Source organism: Dysidea avara, chromosome 14 (assembly GCF_963678975.1).
Source record: "Dysidea avara chromosome 14, odDysAvar1.4, whole genome shotgun sequence".
NCBI lineage: Eukaryota > Metazoa > Porifera > Demospongiae > Dictyoceratida > Dysideidae > Dysidea > Dysidea avara.
Genome location: NC_089285.1, coordinates 3,671,364 through 3,697,429, shown reverse-complemented (window position 1 = coordinate 3,697,429; position 26,066 = coordinate 3,671,364). Strand labels below are relative to the sequence as shown.

Below are 26,066 nucleotides of genomic sequence, written 5' to 3'. Positions count from 1 at the left end.
ATATTTTCTTGTTGCATTGTCAAACCTTGTGAACTTTTTTGTGCTTTAAATAATGGTGTGGTCATTGTTGGCATTTGTCTTTCAAGAGATAGCTACTATTCCTAAGAAATGAATGCCCATAGCTAGTTACATAGCAGAGAAATAATCTTTATATAACATATATTGGTTGCTGTACTGATTTACAACCAGTAAAATAATGTCCGTATCTTCCATATGTATTCTGTAATTTCTATAAGTACGGTGAGTGTGTGGTGAGTCTATCATTAATATCAATTATTTTCTATAGTTCTGAATACCAACAGTGCAGAAGCTGTTGTGCTGGCAGCTTATGGGGCTCACTTCTTGAAAGAAGTGTCCAGAGCCCAGCTTAATTCTGCCATAAAGTTGTTGTGTTCTGCTGAAGAAAGGAAGTGTCTGTTGGGAAAAGAAAAAAGCAAGTTAATGATACCACTGGCAACCCAGTTGATTGCTAAAAAGTATGTTAAGATAGAAGATGGAACAAACTTGGGTTCCATCACCAGGGATGACGTTAGAAAGGTCAAGCCCTTTTGAACACTAGTCTGTACTACTGACTCGTTTTTGGTGTTATACTATATATGTAGAAAAATTATTTGACCAAATCTGCAAAAGCCTAACATAATAGTGCAGGCTGAAATTTTGTGGTATAAAGCATCGGTTGGTTAAACAGTGGAACCTATTTAAGACAGTCATTTAAATTTCTTGGTCTTAATAGGCAGGTGCACGATTACTATGAAAATTTAAAACTAGTCATATTAGAGGGGTGGTCTTTTATGCAGATGGCTGCTAAAACAAGTTGTACTGTAAGGCATGTTCGATATTTTCTTAATCACCTACACCCTCAACAGGGGCATGGGAACCTAAAGGATGCGTTTATGTTACATTGAAGAAATAGCATGGCATGAACTTTTCTTCAGAAAGTCTGTCTTCGATTGTGGTGACAAGCAGTAAATCTTACTAAGTAATGGATTATAGCTAACTTCCAAGTGCAAATTGAAATTCAATTACACAAATTTTTTGAGCACCTGTAATTTATTTTCCCTATAGTTGATGTGCTGAAATATATACGCTTTACCACAAGTGTCTGAAAATGTACTATCATGTCGGACTTTTGCGGATTTGGTTATCTGCATGGCAGTATATCAATTGTATATTATCTTGTTACTGTATTTGCTGTATGTAAATGAATATTGCATATTGTTCTTAGCTTATTCTATATGTACTCATGCATACTTTCTTTTATCAACAATAACAACTCTGTATTTCTATAGGGACAAACTAAAATTGGGAACGATATCAGAATACTTATACAAAACAATGTTGATAAAGTATTGCTACCAATATTAGGGATTACTTGGGAATTAGAATTCACAATGTTGGGATTATGCATTAACAATATCAGAATACTTACAAAACAATCTTGGTAAATTATTGTTACCAATATTTGGGAATTGGAATTCACAATGTTGGAATTAGAATTCACAATGTTGGGATTATGCATTAACAATATCAGAATACTTATAAAACAATCTTGGTAAAGTATTGTTACCAATATTGGAGATTACTTGAGAATTAGACTTCACAATATTGGAATTAGAATTCACAATGTTGGAATTAAAATTCACAATGTTGGAATTATGCATTAACAATATCAGAATACTTATAAAACAATCTTGGTAAATTATTGTTACCAATATTTGGGAATTGGAATTCACAATGTTGGAATTAGAATTCACAATGTTGGGAATATGCATTAACAATATCAGAATACTTATAAAACAATCTTGGTAAAGTATTGTTACCAATATTGGGGATTACTTGAGAATTAGACTTCACAATATTGGAATTAAAATTCACAATGTTGGAATTAGAATTCACAATATTGGAATTATGCATTAACAATATCAGAATACTGACAAAACAATCTTGGTAAAGTATTGTTACCAATATTTAGGATTACTTGAGAATTAGACTTCACAATATTGGAATTAGAATTCACAATATTGGAATTATGCATTAACAATATCAGAATACTGACAAAACAATCTTGGTAAAGTATTGTTACCAATATTTAGGATTACTTGAGAATTAGACTTCACAATATTGGAATTAGAATTCACAATATTGGAATTAGAATTCACAATATTGGAATTATGCATTAACAATATCAGAATACTTATAAAACAATCTTGGTAAAGTATTGTTACCAATATTTAGGATTACTTGAGAATTAGACTTCACAATATCGGAATTAGAATTCACAATATTGGAATTAGAATTCACAATGTTGGGATTATGCATTAACAATATCAGAATACTTACAAAACAATATTGATAAAGTATTGTTACCAATATTAGGGATTACTTGGGAATTAGAATTCACACTGTTGGGATTATGCATTAACAATATCTGAATACTGACAAAACAACCTTGATAAAGCATCATTACCAATATTGGGAATCACCTTTCACAATGTTGGCATTAATTGATACCTTAATTCTAGTACAATATTGGGAATTGAAGATATCATTATTGGAATTTCAAAACTTCCAATGTTGTATTTTGTCTCATGATTCCAATATTGGATTTTAATATTGGGAAATTCTTGAAAACCAATGTAATTTACAATATTGGAAACCCAATTAATATTTCCTGTGCATGTCTTCATCAGGAAAGGTTAACTCCCAGTAAACGAATGCTATTGCACAAACCCAAGAACTAAGCTGCTGCAGCAGAACGGTAATGCACCTATCAATGTAATCCCAAACTGTGTGGCATAGTGACACTAATTAGAATCTCAATCACATGATGTGTACAAGGAATTGATAGAAATTACTTATGACCTAACTACATACATGAAATGCCTCATACTACCTAACTATACCGACTACCAGGGATATGGGCTGAGGTCAGGGAAGGTGGGGATTAGCATCACAAAAAATTACTATTCCCCACCTAGTGGGAAATTATTGGCGATACAACCCCCAACCAAGTCTCGACTAGCAAACCGCAAACCCTGATCATTTTTTTGGAATTGAACCATACATGACCTAGGTTATAGGAGGTCACCTACTGCTGGACATCTATCTTTAGTTGTTTAATGAATTCCTATATGGCCTGCCTGACTTCTTCTGTCCTGTGTAGCAGAAAACTGGCTACAGCCCTAATTTTTTTGCAGAAATGTTTCTAGTTCACTTCAGAAAAAACCTTTGGTATATTGAAAAACATAAATGCTTGCATATTGTCTTACCTTTTATCCTTCTTTACCATGGCTATCAGTCAAGGTTCCAGTAGGGTTTCCATCTACTGATATATATTGCATCAAACCATTCAATCACATGTGGTCGTTGCACCAAACTATTTGAAAACACGTGGCTCCCTGGTTTTCAAAGTTGGTAGTTGATATCAATCAGTGAGAGCAACTCACAGCAAACTATATAGCAACGTGCAAGTCAATATAGTTTAGTAAAAATGTTAAAAACCGAGTCGGCTCATCCAGGTCCCGCTTTACAGATTGTCCAGGTCTGACTTCATGTGCTAAATTAATTAGTACAACAACGCGGATGCGTAGTAATACATCAGCGTACTTTCGTGAGCCATGTCCACTTATGCCTGTAGACATATGGTAGCCACACCCATTCATCAGTCTGTAGGTATACACAAATCCACATCCATTATTGTCCGCAGGCTTATGTAGAGCCACGCCCACTGATCAGTTATTGTACGAGTCAATCTTGTATAATAGTGCTGTGCTCTTTTAAAATATTGTGACTGCATGGTTTTGTGAAAAGCAGGGTATTTAGTCGGTCATGAGCTTGCAAAAAAAAACTTCACAAATAAAATTTGAAGCACAGTAGGGATATTCACTTCTTATTGTTTTATAGTATTTGGACATTACGTACTACTCCAATCCAGCTTGTTTCAGTACATTTTATTGCAACACTATATACTGTCCTTACTCTAATTCAAAATTCCTAATTTTTCTTATACTTGCGATGTATACAACTCTTGTATGTGTGATGCAATGCATACCTGTGCATTACTACAGCCAGGCCAGGAACTACCATGCCACAAAATGAAGAGGTATGTAAAATGGCAATGGCAATGGTTACAGTTTCATTCCAGTTTCATTCCATTGCCACTGCAATGGCAATGGCAATGGTTACAGTTTCATTCCAGTTCGTCCGTAGATTGTAAATCTCATGGAGGATTTGAAGACAGCCAATGCAACTGTAATAGATATCTCACTACTACTACTACCTACAGTGTTCTTTTTATGCAAATTGACCAACTGAAGTGCCAGAAAGATCACAAGATCAGAAGACACAAAAGATCTCTCAAATATCCTAAAAAGCATGTGTTCCATATTGTAAACAAGTTGTCTTTGTACTGAAAGTTATCAATTTATTGTAGCTGTTGTAGTTTCGTGCTTTTACACAGACATGATGACGGAATTATCAGAAGCAAATGATCCTGACCAAGTACTGGGAAGAGACAGGCAATATGCATGAGCATACTTGATTCATTTAAAGGCAATATGCATGAGCATACTTGATTCATTTAAAGGCAATATTACAGGCTGAGGTATAATCGACATGTGCACCTTTGAATCAGAAGTGATGGCAAAAATTCCAGCTGAATTTTAAACAATTTTGGATTTTGGATCTGGTATTCTGGAAGATAACAGGGTGAGTTACTATTTAGAATGGTTATTGTTTACCTGCTTACTGTATTTTTAGCACAATGTAGAGATCAACAAACTCACGGTAGTATTGACAGTGTACATGGCTAAAGCCTTATCAGCCCGTGATCTAGTGGATCAAGTTTCTAAAACATGTCCTGACAGAACTCCAATCCCTTCTATTCAGTGGGTCCACTTACAATTTTGTCCAAAAAATACCAGAACTAAGGTGGCTTCCCAGTTTCGAAAGCGTTTACCTATAAAAATGGTCATTCAAAAGAGGCAGTTTCGTCAATATCATATAAATAGCCACTACTGTACAGCAATTTACAGATACCTGAGGGAGTATGCTGTGATGTTTAGTGACATGTCTGTGTTCATTTGCATGGACAAACACAGAATTAAGGTAGAAGAGCCAGGTGTACCGGTGGCAGCTGCAGAGGGAGGGGAGGGGGGTTTTGGTATCATTGTCCGACACTTTTGAAGTGTGTGATCTGACTTCACCAAATTTAGTTCAATACCAAGTGTAACTCTTGTGGTGTATATACCATCAACCATGGAAGAGTCATGGTACGATGGTCAGGTTTACGTGGGATTCAAAGATGCAATCTACGAGCCCTCAAGCTGTCTGGCTGAGCTACACGACTTGTTATATACATATAGGATCAAAATACATGTTGTTTCTTGTACTGATGGAGGTCCTGATCATAGAATTACTTACATTATCAACTCAATTGGCTTTAATTGCATTGTTGTTAATTTTTTATCTGGACTACCTGTGTGCAGCACACACTGCTCCACATCACTCCTAGAGGAACCCTGTGGAATGAATGACGTTGATTCTAAATCTTGGGTTGCAGTGTTGGTATGATGTGGTCTAGAATGAGTGATGCAGCTGAAGTAGCAGTCAAAAATTGTAACACAACTAGTTAGAAAAGCTCTACGACCTCTTCAACAAGCAGTCAAAAATCATTAGATCCCACTATAGCTCTACTAAGTGATGTAGTGCATCATTTAGAGTTTAAAACATTTGATAGCTTATCTGTAGAAGAAAGTCAAGAGTTTTGGTATGTGCTCAAAGTAGTTGAAGCCTTCACTATTTACTACTGATAGAAGAAAAAGACATTGTTGACAAAGCTAATCTAGTCATTTTACTACCACTGTTGTAGAGCAAGAACCTCTTTCTTTTCTATTGAAAAATGAGGAAAAGATGATTGCACAATATGCAAGCCTCTTCGTATGTAAAAAGAAAATTCAGAGGTAAAACATTTACCAGACCCTCTTATTGAAAATAATCAGCATTATTTTAAATTTGAAGATGCTTTTGAAAAGGACACAACAGAAAAAGGACAGGCCTTCTCTAGAAACTCAACCCAAAAGAAACAAGTCCCTACCATTTACTCCCGGTCAGCAACATGCAAAAAATGTTGGCATAACGCTTCAGTGTGAAGAATGTGATTTGTGGAGACTTTTGTATTCTACAAGGAAGCTATCTAGTAAAGAGAAAGAACTCCAGGTTGCTTTTGATGATGTCTCGTACATTTGGCCAGGTAAACTTGACTACTTGTTTCATCCACAAAAATTCAGATTTCCATTAGGGCAGGTCAGTTCATTTTTCTTCAAATCAAGCTGTCTGTTATTATATATAGATGTTAGCTAAAGCCTTTTACAAACTAGTACTTACATTTCCCCATTTATGTACGAGGTGAAAGTGACATTTTCGTGCTGTAAAATGATAGCCAGCCTTCTTGGCATCAAAATATGTGCACGTGATTGATAACAGCAATAATGAAATTAGAAGCAGTGGGATAAAATGGGATGCAGACGGGGATGAGAAACAATCAAGTTTGCCTGGCCTAATTGCACAATTCAAAAACTAGCCTTGCCAGATCAGTTTTCATGCACATTTGTTTGAACACAACTGTTTTGACCCTGTTGAAAAATTGTACTCCAGTGCTAGGTATGACCCAATTTGTATTCACCGTGCTGCAAGGATGCCACCAAACTTACTGAAACCAATCATCACTATCCGACTTGTTCTGCTGAAGAAAGAAAACATACCTATAGCTTTTTTTTTTTTTAATCTTCATGTATCATTAACTTTTTATATTACATAATTGTTTTGCTTCTTATAATGAATAATGATCTCCCTCCCTCCCTCAATTTATGTAAACAAGTAATCTAGTATGCCAGTGGCCGGCTTAGTGTAAACTGCTTTAACTATAATAACTATATAGACGACATAGCTACAATGTACTCGATACAACTACAGCAGCACACTACATAAAGTAGGAGGCATACAAAAATGAAGTACCTCACACTCTGTATGGCTCCACTGTCAGTTCTGGCCGCTTGTTATGATAGGTTTATAATATGTAAAGGGGGGCCCAAGGCTCAACCTCAACCTACAAAAAGGCTGAGTAACGCATACAAGCAACTCACCTAGGCCTGCTCACCGGTCTGTTCTCTAAAACTGCCGCTACTGACTAAACATCATAGAAAAACTAAAAGCAACCGTGCTGTTTCACTAGCTTAAATACTAACAACTAACTTCCGGTGATGTAATTGATGTAATGACGTAATAATTAGTTCAACTGATTGTGGTAGGTGTCCACATTACACGTTGAAATTCGTTGAATCATAAGTCCTCCACTCTTTTTTTTTCCTTACTTTGGCTCCTTTTCTGTTACACCTTTTCAGTCATTAAGTCAAGTCACCAAGTCAAGTCAATAAGTCTAAGTCCTTGAAATTAGGTTAGGTAATCCTAAGGCTGCAGCACATGTTGCTGTCAGACCTTCAGTGCTGGTCACTGTAAAGTGTTACTGATAATAATAAATATCTATGGTTGAATGCAGCTGAGTACGGCAGGATGATATTGTTGCTGCACTATAGATTATTATGGTTGCAAGGAGCACAGAAGGGTAGATAGCACTCATGCAAATGCAGTCTCATACTCTCATTAATTGTATCGTATAGCTAGCCACTTTATCCCTGTATAGTGTAGCCAAGGGTTAATATGGAGAGTATCCAACATGGTATGGGTTCTCTACAAATGATCAGTCAAGAGAGAATCCCTTTGAATTTCTCATAATTATTCAGTTGTATAGACTTATGCTGTGATGGATACTATTATTACTCTTGATGTAGCTATCTTGATGTAGCTATACCTTGGAGCTGGAGGATGTTGTGTTGTCATATGTAAACTAGGGGTGTAGGGAGAACATATTAACTACAATGGTTATCATGCTAAACTAATTTAAGTTCTTTACCAGTGTAGACAGCATGTACAAAGGTATAATGGACATGAACTATACAGCTTAACAAACTGTTTCATTGATCAAAGGCAATGCTAGAAGATGTACAGTAGTCAAAGGTGTCAAATTTTTTCACCAGATGATCAGGATGATTGTTGTCAAGTCAGTTGTGTGCATGTGATCAAATAATGAATTCCTTGGTGTCACAATGGGCTGGCTAGTTCTCAGTAAACAAGTACTGGTGGTGTGAGAAGGTTGGTATGTTTTGTGTATCACACCTTCCAGGTATCCTTTGTACATGTGTGAGTCAACATTGTTATTGCTCATGTTGCTGACCTTGCTGATGTAAGAATGAATCACATGAAGCAACATCCTCTCTTTCCTAAGACCACCTTTTGTAGTAACCATGAAGTATAGCCAAATTACCTTATTAATAAGACCACCTCATTATAGTGACCAAGACCATGATTATTTATAGTGACCATGCTGCATTCAGGTAAAGTGTACTTTTGTGATTACTAATACTTGTTAGCGAGTGTGCACAATAGAGCTATAGCTACCACCTAATTCACACTACAAGCATGCAAGAATCCATAGTAGAGAATCTATGACTGGAGTATACTAAGCATAACCTGGAGAGGGGGATTCCTGGTAAACAATGTGAGATTGCTGCACTATTAGAGTCATTCATATGCACAATCAAAAGTGAGGACGCCTGTGAAGTCGAGAGATTTATATGTTTTATAACTATACCAATCTACCAGCCATTAGTGCACAAACTACTGACCATGACAGTCCTGACATATTATGACATGTAGTTTCATGGTCCACAATGAAAAAGAATGTGAGCATATTTTTGTTATTACCCTTAACCAACTAACTGTAGATCACAACTCCATGTACATCAGATAAATAATATAGTGGTGGGAGCACAGATACAAGGGTGGAGGAGACACCTTGGATGGGGTCTAGCTAGGTAAAACCAAACAAACAAAAAAGGTAACTATATGCTGATAATAGCTGCCCTCCACTAACACTAACTGTTTTATAACCACACATTATGTAGTTGGCTACACTGTTCCTCAAGAATACTGTGACTGCTCTATTAGAGTATCTCGATCTTGACTGCCTCTTGAATTGTTGATGCCATTGAGTTAAGCTCTCAATGAAAGCTATAGATAATTTTAGGAGTGCAAAGCCCCTCCATAATCTTTTTGACAGAGGCTACAGCCCCCCTTCTCTGCTGCCCAATAGATTACTATCTCAATTAGTCTGGTTGCTATGGTGATGTAACACAGAGCAGTCTGCATGTACTGAAATATGTTCAACTGTGATATTAGCTTTTCACACATTCCCTTAACACTCTTCTGCAGGGTGTGACATGGCATTGTCACTTCTGGCAAAGTCAAGCCACATTCACCACCCACCAACCTGTGACCACACCCATAAAGTTTACCAACTTCACCACCATAAACAGTACAATTAACTTTTAATTTATCAACACACTCATTCAAATATAATATCGTGAAAATAATGCATGAGGTTACTAAACATACTCACCTATACTATTAATGCACTGAATTATAACAGTGGTCCATTTGTATAGACTATGCATACAAAAACGCAAATATTATTTTGTAAAAATACACGGAAGAAATTACTCAACAACATCCTTTTTTATTCTTTGGTTGTCCTCCTCCACCGCCAACTTTAATCGTAGTATCTTTCTTGGGCTGGGGTGCGCTTGCTGTAGCTGCCTTCTTGGTCTGCAAAACGAGCTTTGTGATGGCATGGAACACCTACACAGGAAAATAAAGTAACTTTCACATATGTGTGCACACTACACAGATGCAAACACACACACGCACGCATGCACGCACACGCACAGTATGCATGTATACAGAGTGTGCAGGCACACATGCACGTGCAAATAGTACACAAAAAATCACCTCTTCCACATTGATGTTGTCCTTGGCACTGGTTTCAAAAAGGTCAATTTTTACTTGATCAGCATATTTTTGTGCCTCTTCTAGTTGCACCACTTTCTTATCCGGGCTGTCATTCTTATTCCCAACTAAAGAACACATGCAACCACAATAACATATGCGCACACACAGACACTATACTACACACAAATATCATACAGTAGAGTAATACAAAATATTAGGGGTCCTCCAATTGCTGCTGCACAGAAATATTCTACAACAAACATTCTTCATGGAAGAGTCATAGTGTATCTAACTAGCATCAAGGGTATATAATAGAAACCAAGAGTGTCGAAAGGTGTATTAGCCCAAAGACATCCATTTCACGTAAATGAACAATTACTGAAATATCCGTGTTACTTTATGCAATCATTAATCATGTTTTGTTTGCCAGTTTTCTGTGTTATTCAACCAAGTATTTAGTTATTGTACAAGGAAAGTATAGTAAGGATCCAAGATACTCCAACTCGCTAAAACAAGGATTGCACAAATGAACGTGTTGCCACGCCTTCAGGGATCCACTTGGCAGTGCCAGAATTTTAACATTAGCCATTTCCCTTTAACTATTAGCTTTCACTTGGTGTAGTAGCTGAATTGGGTTAAACACAGCAACCCTTAATGGCAAAATATCCATGTTACTTCACACAATCATTAATCACAGGGTAATACACCCATTCAATACTCTTGGTTTCTATTATATACTCTTGCTAGCATAACCCTTAATAAACCCACATAGGCCAGAAAACTGGCCCAAATACGCATGCCTTGCACAAAGTGCTGTAACTTTCGAAGCGGCCGTCCTATGGCTACGCAATTTCCGTCATTCTACTGGTGATGCAACAAGGATTAAAATGATACCTAGGGTTTTACCCTAACACTAAATGGTGAGACCAAAACTAGCCACTTTTCGGAAAGGAAAAACACAAACCCTTGATAACTCGATGGTGGTATCACCTTGCAACGACTTCCATTCGATTCGCCATTAAATTCTATCAGGCCCTTTAAGACTCACGTGAGTAAACCCACAATCGAAATTAAACACTTGGCAAGAATTTTGAAACACGGAGACACAACTCCCCGCTTCATAACAAGTAAGCCACTGTAGTTACAGTGTTCATTTAACCTTCTCCAAGTAGCCCAGTGGACATACTTTTAATTGATGTAGGCTGTAACAATTAAGTTAGCCCTCCTAGTGTCACCATGCGTGCCCATATTGTGTAAATATGAAAAGTTCTCTGTGGGTTTAAGGGTTAAAACTTAGACCTTACAGAAGCACCAACAACAAATTATTAAACTAATTTTTGGTCTGCCAGCCAGCCCATCTGCTCATCATACAGTCACCAATAACCAACACATATCCATTGTATTTACTTTTCATCATAAGGCATGATTTTTCGTGTTGATACCTTTCTTACAGGTATGTATTTAACATCACAACATTATTTTAACTTTAACAATCAATTCATAAAAGAAATAAGAGTAAGCAACCACGCCCTTGCACATGCACATATAGCAATAACAAGCAGCTTTGTTAGAGAAAATATAGCATCCCCTTAAAAATCCAGCTGCACTTTAAAGCAACAATACATCACATATACTCACCTAATATTCTACTGACAACATCACAGTTTTGTTCGATTTCTTTTAACCAGTTTTGGACATGAACAAAACTCTCTCCATTGGTGACGTCATATACTACAATGACTCCATGGGTTCCTCTATAATAACTGTAGAACAACAGAGTAGTATATTACAGAGACAAGTATGTTGTGTGGCCAAAGAAGCCGATACTAGTGTTACTAACAGGAACACTAGTATCGGTTTTGTACAGTGTAACAAACTCCATGAATTAAGGACACAATAGAAAAAACTTCCATAATAAGGACAATAATTTTGATCCCATGGTTGATACATCTTTTACCTCTGAAAGAAGAAAACCTCTATATCACAGCAAAAAGTGGCCAAAACTGCTGGGTCCCAAAATGTCCATCATAATAGAGAGGTTCCACTGTAATCACACAAACATTATATAGTTCTGTAGTTGGCTAGTTGACAAGTCAAATTTGACTGGACAGACGACTCTAAAGTGTGCAAAACTATCAAGTAAGGCTGAAAAGAATAGTACAAATATTCCTTATTCGTTCATTAAGAAATATTCATTGTTTGTTTAATATTTGTTAATCAGACAATTACACATTTAATCTTGAAAAGCTTCTAAAACTGAAACCTGTCATTTTAAAACTGTAATTCATCATCTTTTAAAGACAAACACATGCATGTAAAGCCCGGGCTCTTCATAACAAGTTGTACTAATTAAGGTGATTTTCGTCCCTTTTAAGCACCTAACACCTAATTATATAGAAACTAACTTCTTAAAGAATAATTCGTTAATTCGTTTGTTAATTTTAAGAATATTCAGATTCTTAAAATTTGATACCCATTTCACCCCTACTAAAAAGTTTTATTGTTTGTTCATTATTCATACTTTAGTACATGTCTATGTGAAATTTAATAGAGTTACTAGATATGAAGTAAGTATACAACCACACCGTCACTATTCAGTGGATTTGAGTATTGTATTACACACACAAACACTAGCACTACACACATGTATGCATGCACGCTACACAGACACACACACACACACATATGCACACACACGCATGCACTCATACTACACATGTAAACTACTCCACTTGTCAGTGACACATTGAATACAGGTATGCATCACTCACGTTGATGTGATAGTCCTAAAGCGTTCCTGTCCTGCTGTGTCCCAAATCTGTAGTTTCACCTTCTCCCCACCAACATCAATCGTTCTTATCTTAAAATCTACTCCTATCGTTGTGATGTAAGTGCCTGTGGAAAACACAAGTATCATTAGTGTATGTAGTTAACAAATTGTATTTAGTAGAACATCACTATACACAACATAACCTCTCTAATTTGGGGGCAGATTCCATCATTAAATGTCTTTTAATTAATAATTATCCCTTTGGCCCCTATGTTAATAAAGAAAAGTATTCCGTTAAACACGAAAGCCAATATATTGGCTTTTGTTACACATATGCGCTCAAACGCACATCTCGTAAACGAAATATCCTATGAATATACAGTTTGGACCACGCTACTCTGTGGTTAATGGGTAATACCCTAAGCTTTATCTGAACATTGTAGCACGATTGAGCGTGAAGTAAGACCAATATACGTTCAAAAGAATTTTCGGCCATTTTTAAGACGATAATTGCTACGATACTACCTGTCATAAAGGAGAGACGGAATAAAGAAGGTTAGTAAAAGTTATATGATGTTGTAGATCTATCCTTCGTGAGTAGTTTAACACAAACCACGAAGGAATAGGTTGTTCCTACATGGAGTAACAGGAGCCCAAATTTATATGTCAAAACGCGTATTTTTCGTAAAATAACTTTCGTTTTAAGAACCAAAGCCAAAATATTGGCTTTAAGGGCCAAAGGGTTAAGGAGAAGACCTTTTACAGTGTTAGTCAGCCCTACAATCTATGTCGTAACAATCACAAAGCGCAGAAGAAAGGGCAGGGTAAAACAACAAAACATGTAGAACACCCAGCAGTGTAACTCAGCAGTGTAACTCAGCAGTGTAACTCAGCAGTGTAACTCAGCAGTGTAACTCAGCAGTGTAACTCAGCAGTGTAACTCAGCAGTGTAACTCAGCATAGTCCAAGTATTACACATACACACAGAACAGTATCTAATACACATTTGACACTGTAAAGACCCAGTATGGGGTGAGTTGATGGAATAGACCACCAGTCTTCCCCCAAACATTCTGCGAAGCTTTGTACTTCCAACAAAATTATTCTTCTTGTGTTGTCATGTGTAAAAATACCTAACAACTAGAAGGAAGGTCCAACCTCACAACACAGCAGTGGTGAATCGCCTGACAGCAAACATTAACAGGATTACTAGGGACAGATTTGTACTCTTTAGAAGCTCACCTAATTCTGTACATACATAGTAGTAGTAGTAGTAGGGCTTTATGATGTCTCATACACTATTAATTTTGTTCTTAAAACACATCACACATCACACAGGCAGTAAAAGTACACTTGTGAACAACATGTTAACCTTTGTAGTTGAGAGATTATCAGCAGAGAACTTTTATGCTGAGAGATTTTAATATTAAAGTATGAGAGATTTTTAATATTAGAGACTGAGAGATTTTGACTGAGAGATTTTCTTGATGAATTTTTAACCTATAAATAAAGCAGAGCAAAACTCATGCTCTAGTTCTGGTGAAATTTTTGGTGAGAGTTAGTGATCATTTACTGAAGATGGCACTGCAGCAGTTACAGGATCCAATGGTATCAGAAGGAGCCAGCAATGAAGATGTAGTAACCAGCAGCAGTGATATAATGACTTATAACAATATTAGCAGTAGTGGTGACAGCAACAGTTTGAATGTAGAAGATTTTGTGACTAGCAGCACTGATATTGAAGCAGTGAGCAGCAGCAGTAGCAACACACAATACACGAACAATGATGAAGGACTGGTCACCACTAGTGGTGTAGTTGAAGACTGGACAGTTAGCAGTACCAGTAGTAACTGAACTAATATATTAACACATTTCTATAATTATGTACAGTTTATTTTAGTCACTGATATTTTAGTTCAATATAATATATGAATACATATGACAAACGTTTTAATAATTCAATGAAACCTTTCTTAACAGCCACCTCTTTAAAAAGACCACCTGTTAAAGTGGTCGCTTCTATTAAGCCCCAAACACAGCTAACATGTAGTCTTGTGTAGCCAGACTACCTTTTTTCTTTTGTGTGAGGACAGGAAAAAAAGGTTCTGGTACAACTATGTTAAGAATTCTGTGTAACCTTTCACTGCAGTCAGGGTGAATGTTGATTGCTGCTGATTGGTGAAGCTCCAAACTTCTTAGACCTGTTAAAATGTGTCACATGCACTGTTCACTGCAATACAAGAAAAATATGCTGTTGGTGGTAGCTTAAAAGACCTGTTATGTTAAATGTTTTTCAGTCATAACCTGTCCCAACACATAAGCTAGTCTGTTTCACCTTGTTTCAGTTATCAGCCACACTCCCTTCAAGTAAACAAGACAACAGCATACATCAATCAAGCTACGCTTTTTAACAGGTCTAAGAAGTTTAGGGCTGCAGCAATCAACTGATAGCACTTAAAAGCCACAATGACTGACTAAATTAAAAAACGGTCTCAAATTCATGACCTACCAAATAAGCATTTATAAACACATTGTGTATGTAAACTGCTACTACTTATGTACCAGTGGCCGACCTTGTTGTATGTTGGTCTGTCATTTTGACAGATCAAGTAAGATTATAAGCATTGTTGTCTTACTACTGTTTGTTCGGCTGAACGTAGCTGAAAGCGAAACGTAATGGCCACTTCACTTTTGAGCTGGTCAGATGAAATGTATCCCAGCACAACAGTCACTCTGCACTTACACCATAGCAAGTTATTGTTGTTGTTTTTTCTTTTGTATGGGGGTAGATCTGGTACACCTACATTAAGTCAGAAAAGGACAGATGACAGGCTGTTATTTTGAGCTCTGGAAAAGTGCCTCTGCAATCAATGCAGTCATCACGAAAATACAGACGATTTGCAAGCCCCAACTACTTAAAAAGTGAAGTGGCCATTACACTTCGCTTTCACCTATGTTCAGCCCATTACAAACAAAGAACAGTTATGAGAAGTGTCTCTGCAATCAATCCAGTCGCTATGGAAAATATGGGCAATAGGCATAATAGTCAACACAGCCACAGGGAAGCCACATCGCACTATTGCGAGTCAACACCATACGTTGTCAGAAAAGAACTGGAACACAAAGGAGGACAAAGACAAGTCCATGATGTGTCTATTGTATACAGTACTGCAGTTGGTGAAAAGGCACATCTTGTGATGAAGTGACATCAAACAGTGAAGAAATCAAGCCCATAGTTGTCAAGTTATGCTTGGCAATTAGTTTGTTAGCAGTCAGCATTAAATTCCAAGAATATTTTTTTGGGCTTGGCTGTGCCTAACCAATGCTACAGAGCTGTCATGCAGGGAAACTGAGGCCGGTTTTCAGGTAGCTAGAAAAGCCCAGTTCTTCATGATCCCTAATATGCAGTACTACCATACTGTATGATATATGGACACATTCTACAGATTTGAGAAGCTGCCACAATTTTATATAAGAACAACTGACAAGCCTTACTACAACATAACAAGCATATAACACAAAACCTCACACTTACCAGGCAGACAGATGTACACACAATAAAACAACTTGTATCACCTGTCACAAAGGCTAGTTTGGTAAAACTTTCCCTCATGTTCTTGTGCCTCCAACAACAAAATAGCACTACCACCAGATGTAACATTTTGTGTATATATAACATAAAATTAAGTGCACTGGTAGCCACCCAGTCATCAAAAAGATCTCTCACATTAGACCAACCTGCTGTATTAACCCTTTATTACCGAATGGCTAATATATTGCCAAAAAATGCATGTTACGGGTGCCCTTTATAAATGGACCCATAACTCTTTCGTCCTAAGGGCTAAGAAGTTGAAATAACCACCAATTTGCTGAGTAGGCCCAGGCGTTTCTAATAAAGTTCAACGCAAAGCGATAAGAACAAGTATGGGGAACTATCAATACTTATAAACACACAAACACGCATCAAAAACAATTGTACCTGTTTAAATTTCGATAACTTTCGGTCTGAGCATCATGGTGTGTTCTACTAAGAATAAAACTACTCACGTGATAAGGATTCTAAAAATATACAGTATGATGCAACCAGGGGTTATAACAAGATGGCGGTGTCCATCTTTCACTGCTATGGTGAAGAATAACAATGCGCCTTTCTTCACTCCAAAGCACGTGAGTTATGTGTTTTGTTGTAAGGTTTTTAGATGTTTGGGTAGAAGGGAAAGATGGCTTTCATATGGTATATAACATTCCATGTTAATTAATGGGTGGGGTCCTCACGTATCGCATAAAGATCACACAAGCCATAAAATTTCATTCCTGAGGTTTTTCTGTGGTATTACGAAATAACTTCGGTAGGAAAGGGTTAAGGCATAAGATAGTATAGTGGTCAGTAATGGAGGGATAGGGCCAATTTAGTACACAAGACCATTATGGTAATAGATTTGTACTTTTTAAAAAAAATTGGCATTATTTTGAGATTGCATAGGAATATTTTTCACCACTAATGGTTACAGAAGGTTTGCTGGGATACTAAATAAGCACGTGCACACATGAGGCACAAGCTAGCATGTACATGATCATAATTCCACGTATTTTGTCACATTGCCTTACCCATTAGGAAAACTAAAACCCACAATTAATTAATCCCATCACTACTATAAAATACAAAAGTGGGCAGTTAACACCTTAACTGACTATTACCAGAACCTTTCTACCAAACTTCAGATAATTTTTGCAAAGGATCTTTCAAAAGCAAAGTCCTTACTATAAGCAGACACCACTACTTCCTGCAATACAGGATGTAGCAGGGAGCCAGCAATATGTAGTTGTTAGGAAATACATTACATGCTGCATTAGAGACATTGCATCAATTTCACCTTTCCTAAAATAGAAAGAATAAGTTTGTCTGAAGCCATGTAAGTGCTACCTTCCTATTGTGTAGTGCTTCGTGGGAAGCCCACAACTTTCAACACAAAACCACTATACACAATACATCTTTTGCATCACAACCAACAAAATCTATTTCATTGGAGTTATGACAATAAGCACTGAGAAACAATCATGACTACACAGAGGAATGCAGTATTCCACAACTGGAATAAACCATGATGTTTGGCTGAGCACATAACAATGTTACCCTACTGTTGTTCTACACTGAGTTATTATTGTACATGAAACGAAAGCTTATTTTAGTGTACTACAATAACATTTTATACCAGACTATATAAAGAGTACTTTTAATATGAAGTGATCAATCATAGATGTCTTCTTCAACTAAACATTGGCGTCGTTTTCAATATTATGCTCCGTCATTGTGTGATCACGTGATCTAAGGTAGATCAAGGACTCAGCAACACATGAGGATCACAATGACTTTTATCTTTTCATGTAACACTGATCAAGGATGAAGATATAGGACAAAGTCTGTGGTGACTGTTAAACATTGTGTTCTCTGTACAGTTGCTATGTGATGACACCTGATATTGTTGTCATGGTAAGTAACGTAATGGTAGTGTTTTTATGGTAGTTGAGTTACATCAGCAGCATGTGCGAAAGCGCAAATACCAGCTTATAGTAAATAACGTTCAAATACCAGCTTATAGTAAATAACGTTCACATTTTTTGGAACCCAAAGGGTTATTAAGGCAATTTGTGTTAGTCACATCTATGAATAACTATCACCAATATGTCTGCTCAGGGAACATGCCATTTGTTCAAATGAATTATTGATTTAACACCATGATCAAAGTTAGAAGTTTAATCACTACCTCTAACACCAGCTACTAAACACAACTGAAGTATTGCAAGATAAGCAACTAACCATATCACCATAAGAGGAGAGGATGAACTAGTAAAATTTATCACATGACAAAAGTGTTACACAAACTTTCATGATACTATACAAGACATAGTAGCCAAGTGTGAACATTGGCAGGGAAGCTATGGCTGCACTATTGCTACAATTTAATGTAAAACTGAGTTATAAATAAGATACTAGAAGTTCCTATCGGCTTGGTCCTTAGTACAGTATGCTCTGCTCAAAATACAGACTTTGTACAATAGCAGAGCCTTTCTTAACACTACACACATGTTCAACCTACACAAAACCACTTCACAAATCCTGTGGTGGAACAGACCACCACTCCAGCTTATCATTTGTTACAACACAACACTTATCCCATTCATTGCTTACACAATAACACAATTCATTGTATCATAGACATTGGTGTTGAAACTAAATTATTCTTTCAAGTGGGCCATGAAATACATCGTGATAATTGAACAAATATTATATAACAAATATATAATAACAGTGTTGGGTGCCAGCCAGGTTACATTTCTGACTGGTCATTTCTTTTCCAACCATCACAAAAGAACATGTAAAAGATCAAACCTGAAAAAAGGTTATCAGCAAATCTTAGCAATAAACTGCTCTTGCCAACACCTGAAAATGAGAATGCACATTTTTAAGAACACATCCTAACAAACCTTTATATCACTTCAAAGCACAAACACACAAAACACACACAGGCACTTTGTCCCTAATAGAAGATAGTCATTACAATTAACTACCACCAACACACAGACCAGTTACATGATGATAGGGTGACATCACTACAACATGCATTACATCTCTACTTTCATTATCAGCAAATATTTCCTTTTATAGGCAGAATCATCAATATACAACCAGTTGTCTTATAGCTGACAATGGGTAAATATAGGATTGGATGTTACAAAAAAAACCTAAACTGAAATGCATACTTCTATTTAAAGCCCTCCACGTACTTTTTTCACACGCATATTCACAGTGGTTGATTCGTCACCACTACACACACAAGGCCATTCTTACCACACTATTATCCTATTCCTACCACACTAAATAATGAGATCATTCAAGACATACCGCTATCTCCGATAATTAGTAGTTTAAAGAGATGGTCGTATTCTCGAGCCATTTCTTCCCACAGTGAGCTACTTCAAACTTTCTAGATGACCACGCAGGTTGTTTTTCTACTTATCCTCTCCACTGTACTGCTCTGGACTTGTAGGCGACTCTAAGCGACAACCACCCTTAATTATCGAAATATTTTCTTACGAATTATTAGGGTCAGTGTCACGCGTTAGATATGCTAACGGCGATAGGAATCGTCCTGTGGACCCTGGGCATCTTTCTGAATACGATATTATTGCTAACATGCTCTAGGTAAGCGTGAATTTTGTGAAAACCTCTCCGAATAGCTGTTTTTACTTCATAAGTGCACCAATTCCAGCTTTTCCCGCGTACGTGTTTACTTGCTTTGTGTGCTTTCACCGTGATTAGTATCGTACTCTGGGGGATAAGATGGTATCTGAGGAGATTCAGAGGGATTACGGTGACCGTGAAAAGCTTCAGGTTCTTTTGGATAGAGTGTATACACGTTCAGACAGCAGCAATGGAGCTGGTATGGTTTAGAGCAATGTCACAAAGTGCAGCGGTGTACAGAAATTGTTGTAGATGTTGGATGATATCTGGCTGTCTGTACGGCTGTTTGGTCAAAGGTCAGACAATTGTGTAACGTTGTATACCTTACTGGTACAACCTGTAGAAATGACAAAGTACATTGTAAAATTATGATATGTTAAATTTGCTATTTCTGTGAAACAAATCGACGAAATAAGTATTTTTTTGCATTTTTAATTTTGAATGGAAAATGTTGCAGTGATTGTGTAGATTGTATCCCCCACAAATTATGGACATGTTCAAAAATCAGGCAGCCATACAAAAGTAATGTATATATGCTGTACCAACAGTCCTGAAGTGTTGATATCCTTGTCAGAAAATGGCACAATGAAAACAGTCCTTGTGGTATATTATTGTAGCATTAACTCAGTTTGTTTCCACTGCTGAAATTACTGCACTTGCATTACCTACGTGTTACGTGTGTTATGTAATGTTTCACGTAAAATGTTCTTGTCAAAACACACATCATTGCTATGTACTGCTACTCTGTAATGTGATCATGTGACTTTTCCTTTTGTTTGTTTGTTTGTTATATGGCAGAAATAGAACTGTACAGTTGTGTTGTGTAGACTGTTATGTTATTAGAACTTAGTCAACCTGTATCCCTATCAACTACATTGCTATAGTGGGAGCTAATGGTATAGGTATCAAATATGAAATTTAGTATTCTTGTTGTTGCTACTTCAGTTTTTAAACCAGGCGCACGCCCACAGCCGGCCAAAGGCCAGCTGTGGGCGTGCGCCTGGTTTACTGAAATTGTTTTCGTAAAGTGTGTGTGTGTACCTATCTATCTACCTATGTTTGTCCGTATGCACCCACGTGAGCAAAATCGTTTAATAACGGTAAAAGCAGCTTTTACGTAAGAAGTAAAAGTGAAATGAAGTCTGTATTAAACTTCTGCACAGGTGAACTTTGCTCTGAGGTGGTTTCTTTTCGACGGACTGAAATACGGGTATGGTGATTTTCCTCAGACTACCTTCCCCTTGAGGTTTTCAGACATTTAGCAACTGAAAAACAACGGTGCAGGCCTCGTACACTGCCAGGAATAGCCTATCGCTTCGAGTTGAAAGGGGGCGTATCCCTTACGTTTGCGAACGAAAATGAAGAGCAGCTTTGAGGCTTTGTCGAGAGAATTTGTGGGAAAAAACACGTTAGTCACACTATAAAACAGTTTAGAAGATAGTTTTGTGCGTAATATGTTGGTAAAAGCGGTTTGTTTAACAAATGCTTCCTTAGCAGTGCATAGCAATGTAATTGAATGAATTACGAATATTTCATGAATTATGAAATACGAGAATTAGATAATAATATTATTGCACAACCCAAAACTGCCCTACTGTAAAGTAGTAATACATAGTTAATTCATAGTAGTATATACTGCCTATAGTTAATTCCAGATGAGGTAGCTAGCTGCATGGCGCCTGGTTTTTAGAAGTAGCACAACATCAACTTGTTATCACATTCATTTTTTGTTGCTTAGAAGTTTGTTCAAGGTCTATGTTAAAGAGATACACTTTGATAAACACCTGCAAACCAAGAAGAAGCCATCCATCACTAGTGAACACAGCAAAATGATCAAAAAAGGTTAACCACTTCCTTATTGCTTTGAATACTGACCTGTTTTGTTGAGTACTGACATGATTAGCTGTCAATCCCAAGTCCTCTATATAATATGTGAACACACATCAGTTTGTCAAGAAACCAAGTTTGCAAATCCTTCCAGTAGTAAAAGTGTACTTATGCCAGAGTATCAGGATTAAATATCTTACCTACTGTTCCATCAAATATCATATAAGAGTTTCTCTATTCTCTATACAAGAATTGAATACACTCACAGAACATCTTAGGAACATGTGTAGCTATAGTGGTGTAATTGTTACATGTTAGACAACACATAATGTGACATGTCATGTTCAATTACCTCATACATTTCTTCATAGTGGGAACACCTTCTAGAATGAGCAGACTAAAGCTGGCTGTACTGTTCAGACTAGCTAAGGTATTGATGTGTGTGTCTCTATGTACTATAATTTATTGCTTACATACTACACACCTTATATGTATACTATGATTTTAACATGTTACTGGACATTTTAGTAAACTGTAGTTTTACCACGGTGCAAAATTGTGCTGGACTCAATCTGTATGAAAATGTGGACGGACCCTAGACACCAAGTTTAAGATCCCAATTAACTTAGTACACAAAAAGAAATGGGCCACGTTACAATAATTAGGATATATTGATAACCAAAACATTTTAGGTCATGCAGTCTCAATATATCCGTATTATACAGGGCATTACAGGCTCCATTGTTACACATACAGTAGTTATCATATATCCTCCTCACTAACAGAAGACGGAACTATCAGTGGACAGGCTACACATACAGATGTACAATGAGGTTCATCCTGACCTGATGTTATCAGTGATGATATTGGGAGGGGTGAACTGTACTACATTACCATCAACTACTGTTACCAGGTCAGCACTGTATGTAGCAACATAGGATGATGTAGATCCCTCCCTAACTACCTTATATAACACCCTGTATGAGGGAGTGTGTGCCATTGTTGCCTTTTGCTGTGCATTAGTATGACTTGGTTAGCAAGGTCAACAGAAATGTGTCAGTGACCTTTGTACACTTCATTGCCTGTTTCTAAGAATACAATAAAAATAATCTATGCCTATTTTTAATTTGTAATAAATTGTATTGAAGTTTTGTGGTGAATGTACATATGTATACTTGCTGTTTGCTATTGTCATGTGTATGGGCTCCTGTTGTTGTAGTTGTTGTTGTTTAGCCTGTGACTTGTATTATGGTTTTATAGGTGTCTAGGTTTAAACTTGACGGCCAATAATGTTAGATCTACACTACTACTGGACCCAGAAATTGTACGTTCACTCATTACCACACTACACTATACATGTCATACACACTAGCCAATATCCTCTACTGATGATGGGATGTTACACCTCAGTGATGTGATGTGCAGTGTTAATTTGATACTCAATATTAACACTATGGCTGACTGTGATAGGAGAATGACCTCTTTACACATTGACGTCTTACCTACCAGAGTGTCTCTGCTGCAAGGTGTGTGTTTGTGTTTGTTTGTAGTCTACAATTTTTTGAGGTAAGCCAACTTCAGGATAAATTTGGTGGGGATTATAAAGAGGGTTGTAGTATCGAATTGAAATTATTCACTGAGTAGCACACACATACATGCACACACATGTACACAATCAAAGAGAATAGCAAAGAATCAACATAGGATATCTTATTTTAAGCAGTGTGGTACATTTAGTAGATCAATGTTTCCATATATACAGGTTTTGATGATCACCTGATGAAGTTGTTATCAGTGCACAAGTCACCTCGTCACAGTAAAGAAGTAGTGAAGGATGTTGATAAGTCACTGGAACACAATGTGACTCCCACTGCTAGGGTAAAGGGGTTCCTATCCATGGTAAGTGTGACTGCTGTTATTGTTGTTGTTGTTGTTGTTGTAAGGATGTTGCATTGTTAGATGCTTTTAGTGCTACACATTCAGGGTGGTATGTGTGTGTATACTGTCTTCTTGTGTGTGTAGTGTTGTGTGGTGTGACCTGTGTGTACATGCATACAGGCTAGCATATACATGCTTGTCAATTCCACCCATCTGTCTACACACAGAAACTAGAGATGTTGCTACAAGACATCCAAGTTGTATACAGTACTCATTCACCTAGTGAAAGGTATGGAACCTTAAGTGCTATTGTATCGCATACAAGTTCACTGTAAGGATGTTACTTTACCACATTTTTGTCACTAGGCAGTTATCACTTAACATCTCATCATTGTCATTATCAACTAACCAATCAACTGACAGTATTTCCAATCAACAACAACAACAACCATCTCCACTCTACTCACTATCATTACAGATATCAGGTGAATGTGTTACTCATAGCCTCAGGATGGGGTCACTATTGTATGGTCATGTTTATAGAGGCTAGAGTATGTCACTCTAACAAGACCATGTTGGCTACACTCAAGAGACTGAGATGTGGTTATGAGGTATTTGTGTTGTGTCTTGTGTGACTATAGAACCATTTAAAGCACTTGCATGGGCGAAGATCAAATGAATAAGAGTGCTATTATTTCCATACAGCACTGCATTCGGAAAATACAGCACTGTTGATCACATGCGTAGCATTTTAAATCTCCAGAAGTAGCCAAAACGATGCTAATCTGTTAGTTTTTGTGACCAAACTTATACTATATAGACACTTACTGATGGTTGATGGCTGAAAACTGACGCAGTTCTAGTCTATATAATGAACGCTCTGAGCAGATTCGACCAGAAAGCACTTTAAACCTGCCACGCTTGTGCAATATACACGTTTTTTTTGTTTGTTTTTTTGAATAGCGCTCTGGTGTGATTTTGAGTTGATACATCACTCGGTTTTGCCTCTCACCCACGCCCTTGTGCTATTTTTTTCCATATTGAACTCATGGCTAGTACTTTAAATGGATGCCTCTTGTATTAGTGTGCTTTCATAATTACACCCCTGAAATTAGGTCATCTCTTAAATCTGGGTAGCACTAATTTCACAACATTGATGCCTTTTGTGACTTTAACTTAAAACTTGTAAAAAACGAGAGAGAGAAAATAAAACATGAAAATTCTGAGCTCGATCCCAGGACGTTTCATAATGAATTAGAGCCATAACCACTGTATCACCGCTGCCAGCTGCCGGAACTCTGAATTTTAGACGTAGATAATATAAAAATAGTGATCTAGCGTATATTAAAGAATATGACCTAACCCAAACCCTACTCCTAACTGGATTTATACTGAACCCTAACCCTAACTTTGGACTACTGATCATGAGAAATCATTCCTTAGATAGTAGAGGGTGCTTTAGTGCCCTCTACTATCTTGAAACCTAGTGAAACCAATTGTGGTATAATATATCAATATATATGCACGGGGGTGCCCGCGAGCATGAAGCGTTGTGAAATTAGTGTAAACCTTTTAATCTAATTATTAAGACACTTTTATGTCCCAAGTTGCTTGAAAGAGATAGTTTATATACACATACACATTAAGTGTGTATTTATGTTTGTACCCTTGCTTTCACCATTTAGCATTTTATGCATGAAGTTAAACTTTACAGTGTAGTAACTGTTATAGTTACTAGGTACGTAGCATGTTTTTATTGCTGTACTCCATCATGTCTTTGTGTGCCACAACCCTCTCACCATCATAACCACCATATGGCGGATTGATCTAATGACTTGCACACTGAGTGCAATTTCGACTTTGCTAAAACTTGTTTGTGTGTTTAATAATGCAGTGTGTTTAATAATGCAGTGCGCTTACCCTGAAATCCTCATGGTCCCAGTTACTGGGGTAAATGCATTACCTCGCTGATTAATGTTTGAGAGTTACATAATTACGGAAAATATCTTGTTGTGAAAGAGGACTAGTTTGTTAGTTGTTTCGAGTTGTTAATTGTGTCTTTCGAAGGAATGAAAGAAGACAATCTGTAACAATGGGTACAGGTGCAAGCTAAGAAATGACATGATGGCCATGCATTCTTTATGCATATGCATCGGGTGTGACAGTGACTAAACCTGATTTGAATTGCTCCATGAATTAGCACCTTAGAACAGAATTAGAAGTAATATTATACGCTCTTAGTTTGATAGAGATAGAATCTTGTTTACAGCTACTTTTATCATTTTTGTGATTTTTAATAACAATCTTGCGGTTTGTGCTGTGAACAAAAACACCTTGATTGAGTTTCTTAGTCCATAGAAAAATGCTTTGATATATAGTTAATCTGTACAGGTTGGCTAATACAGCCCCATTTTCAGTTCATAGTATGCTCTGCCAGAAAACCTG

At 37.0% G+C, this 26,066-nt stretch overlaps 2 protein-coding genes and 1 long non-coding RNA gene across 4 annotated transcripts in view; 1 reads left to right on the top strand and 2 right to left on the bottom strand.

The window, feature by feature from the left end:
• Positions 1 to 7,192, bottom strand: part of LOC136244708 (uncharacterized) — a 39,742-nt gene extending 32,550 nt beyond the window's left edge. The window contains exons 1-2 of the long non-coding RNA XR_010695541.1: positions 7,157 to 7,192; positions 7,015 to 7,105 (exon numbers count right to left, since the gene is read on the bottom strand). This is a non-coding gene — a long non-coding RNA (uncharacterized lncRNA). The remainder of the gene's footprint in view (positions 1 to 7,014; positions 7,106 to 7,156) is intronic.
• Positions 7,193 to 9,426: 2,234 nt separating this feature from the next.
• LOC136244951 (ras-related protein Rab-35-like) lies at positions 9,427 to 19,788 on the bottom strand. The gene is made up of 6 exons (XM_066036476.1): positions 19,578 to 19,788; positions 19,065 to 19,115; positions 12,675 to 12,798; positions 11,542 to 11,666; positions 9,904 to 10,028; positions 9,427 to 9,753 (listed from the first exon to the last, which is right to left on the bottom strand). Exons 1-6 carry the CDS (start codon positions 19,627 to 19,629, stop codon positions 9,616 to 9,618), a joined length of 615 nt encoding a protein of 204 aa, XP_065892548.1. The 5' UTR covers positions 19,630 to 19,788; the 3' UTR covers positions 9,427 to 9,615.
• The window catches only part of LOC136244949 (bridge-like lipid transfer protein family member 2), a 34,556-nt gene continuing 28,256 nt past the window's right edge, over positions 19,767 to 26,066 (top strand). For both annotated transcript variants that reach the window (XM_066036474.1, XM_066036473.1), the window contains exons 1-12: positions 19,767 to 19,877; positions 19,995 to 20,115; positions 20,169 to 20,212; positions 21,655 to 21,758; positions 22,115 to 22,173; positions 22,529 to 22,656; positions 23,004 to 23,067; positions 23,116 to 23,269; positions 23,506 to 23,642; positions 23,849 to 23,910; positions 23,988 to 24,106; positions 24,165 to 24,232. In XM_066036474.1, coding sequence (XP_065892546.1) covers positions 19,801 to 19,877; positions 19,995 to 20,115; positions 20,169 to 20,212; positions 21,655 to 21,758; positions 22,115 to 22,173; positions 22,529 to 22,656; positions 23,004 to 23,067; positions 23,116 to 23,269; positions 23,506 to 23,642; positions 23,849 to 23,910; positions 23,988 to 24,106; positions 24,165 to 24,232 — 1,137 coding nt within the window. In that variant the 5' untranslated portion in view covers positions 19,767 to 19,800. The remainder of the gene's footprint in view (positions 19,878 to 19,994; positions 20,116 to 20,168; positions 20,213 to 21,654; positions 21,759 to 22,114; positions 22,174 to 22,528; positions 22,657 to 23,003; positions 23,068 to 23,115; positions 23,270 to 23,505; positions 23,643 to 23,848; positions 23,911 to 23,987; positions 24,107 to 24,164; positions 24,233 to 26,066) is intronic.

Bases quoted from the DNA above. Each gene is read 5' to 3' on its own strand.
- LOC136244951 (XM_066036476.1), bottom strand. From the start codon at position 19,629: ATGGCTCGAGAATACGACCATCTCTTTAAACTACTAATTATCGGAGAT. The intron at 19,116-19,577 runs GTATGTCTTGAA...TCTCATTTTCAG, and splicing joins ACTAATTATCGGAGATAGCG to GTGTTGGCAAGAGCAGTTTA. The intron at 10,029-11,541 runs GTGAGTATATGT...TGTGTTCTTTAG, and splicing joins TGTTGTCAGTAGAATATTAG to TTGGGAATAAGAATGACAGC.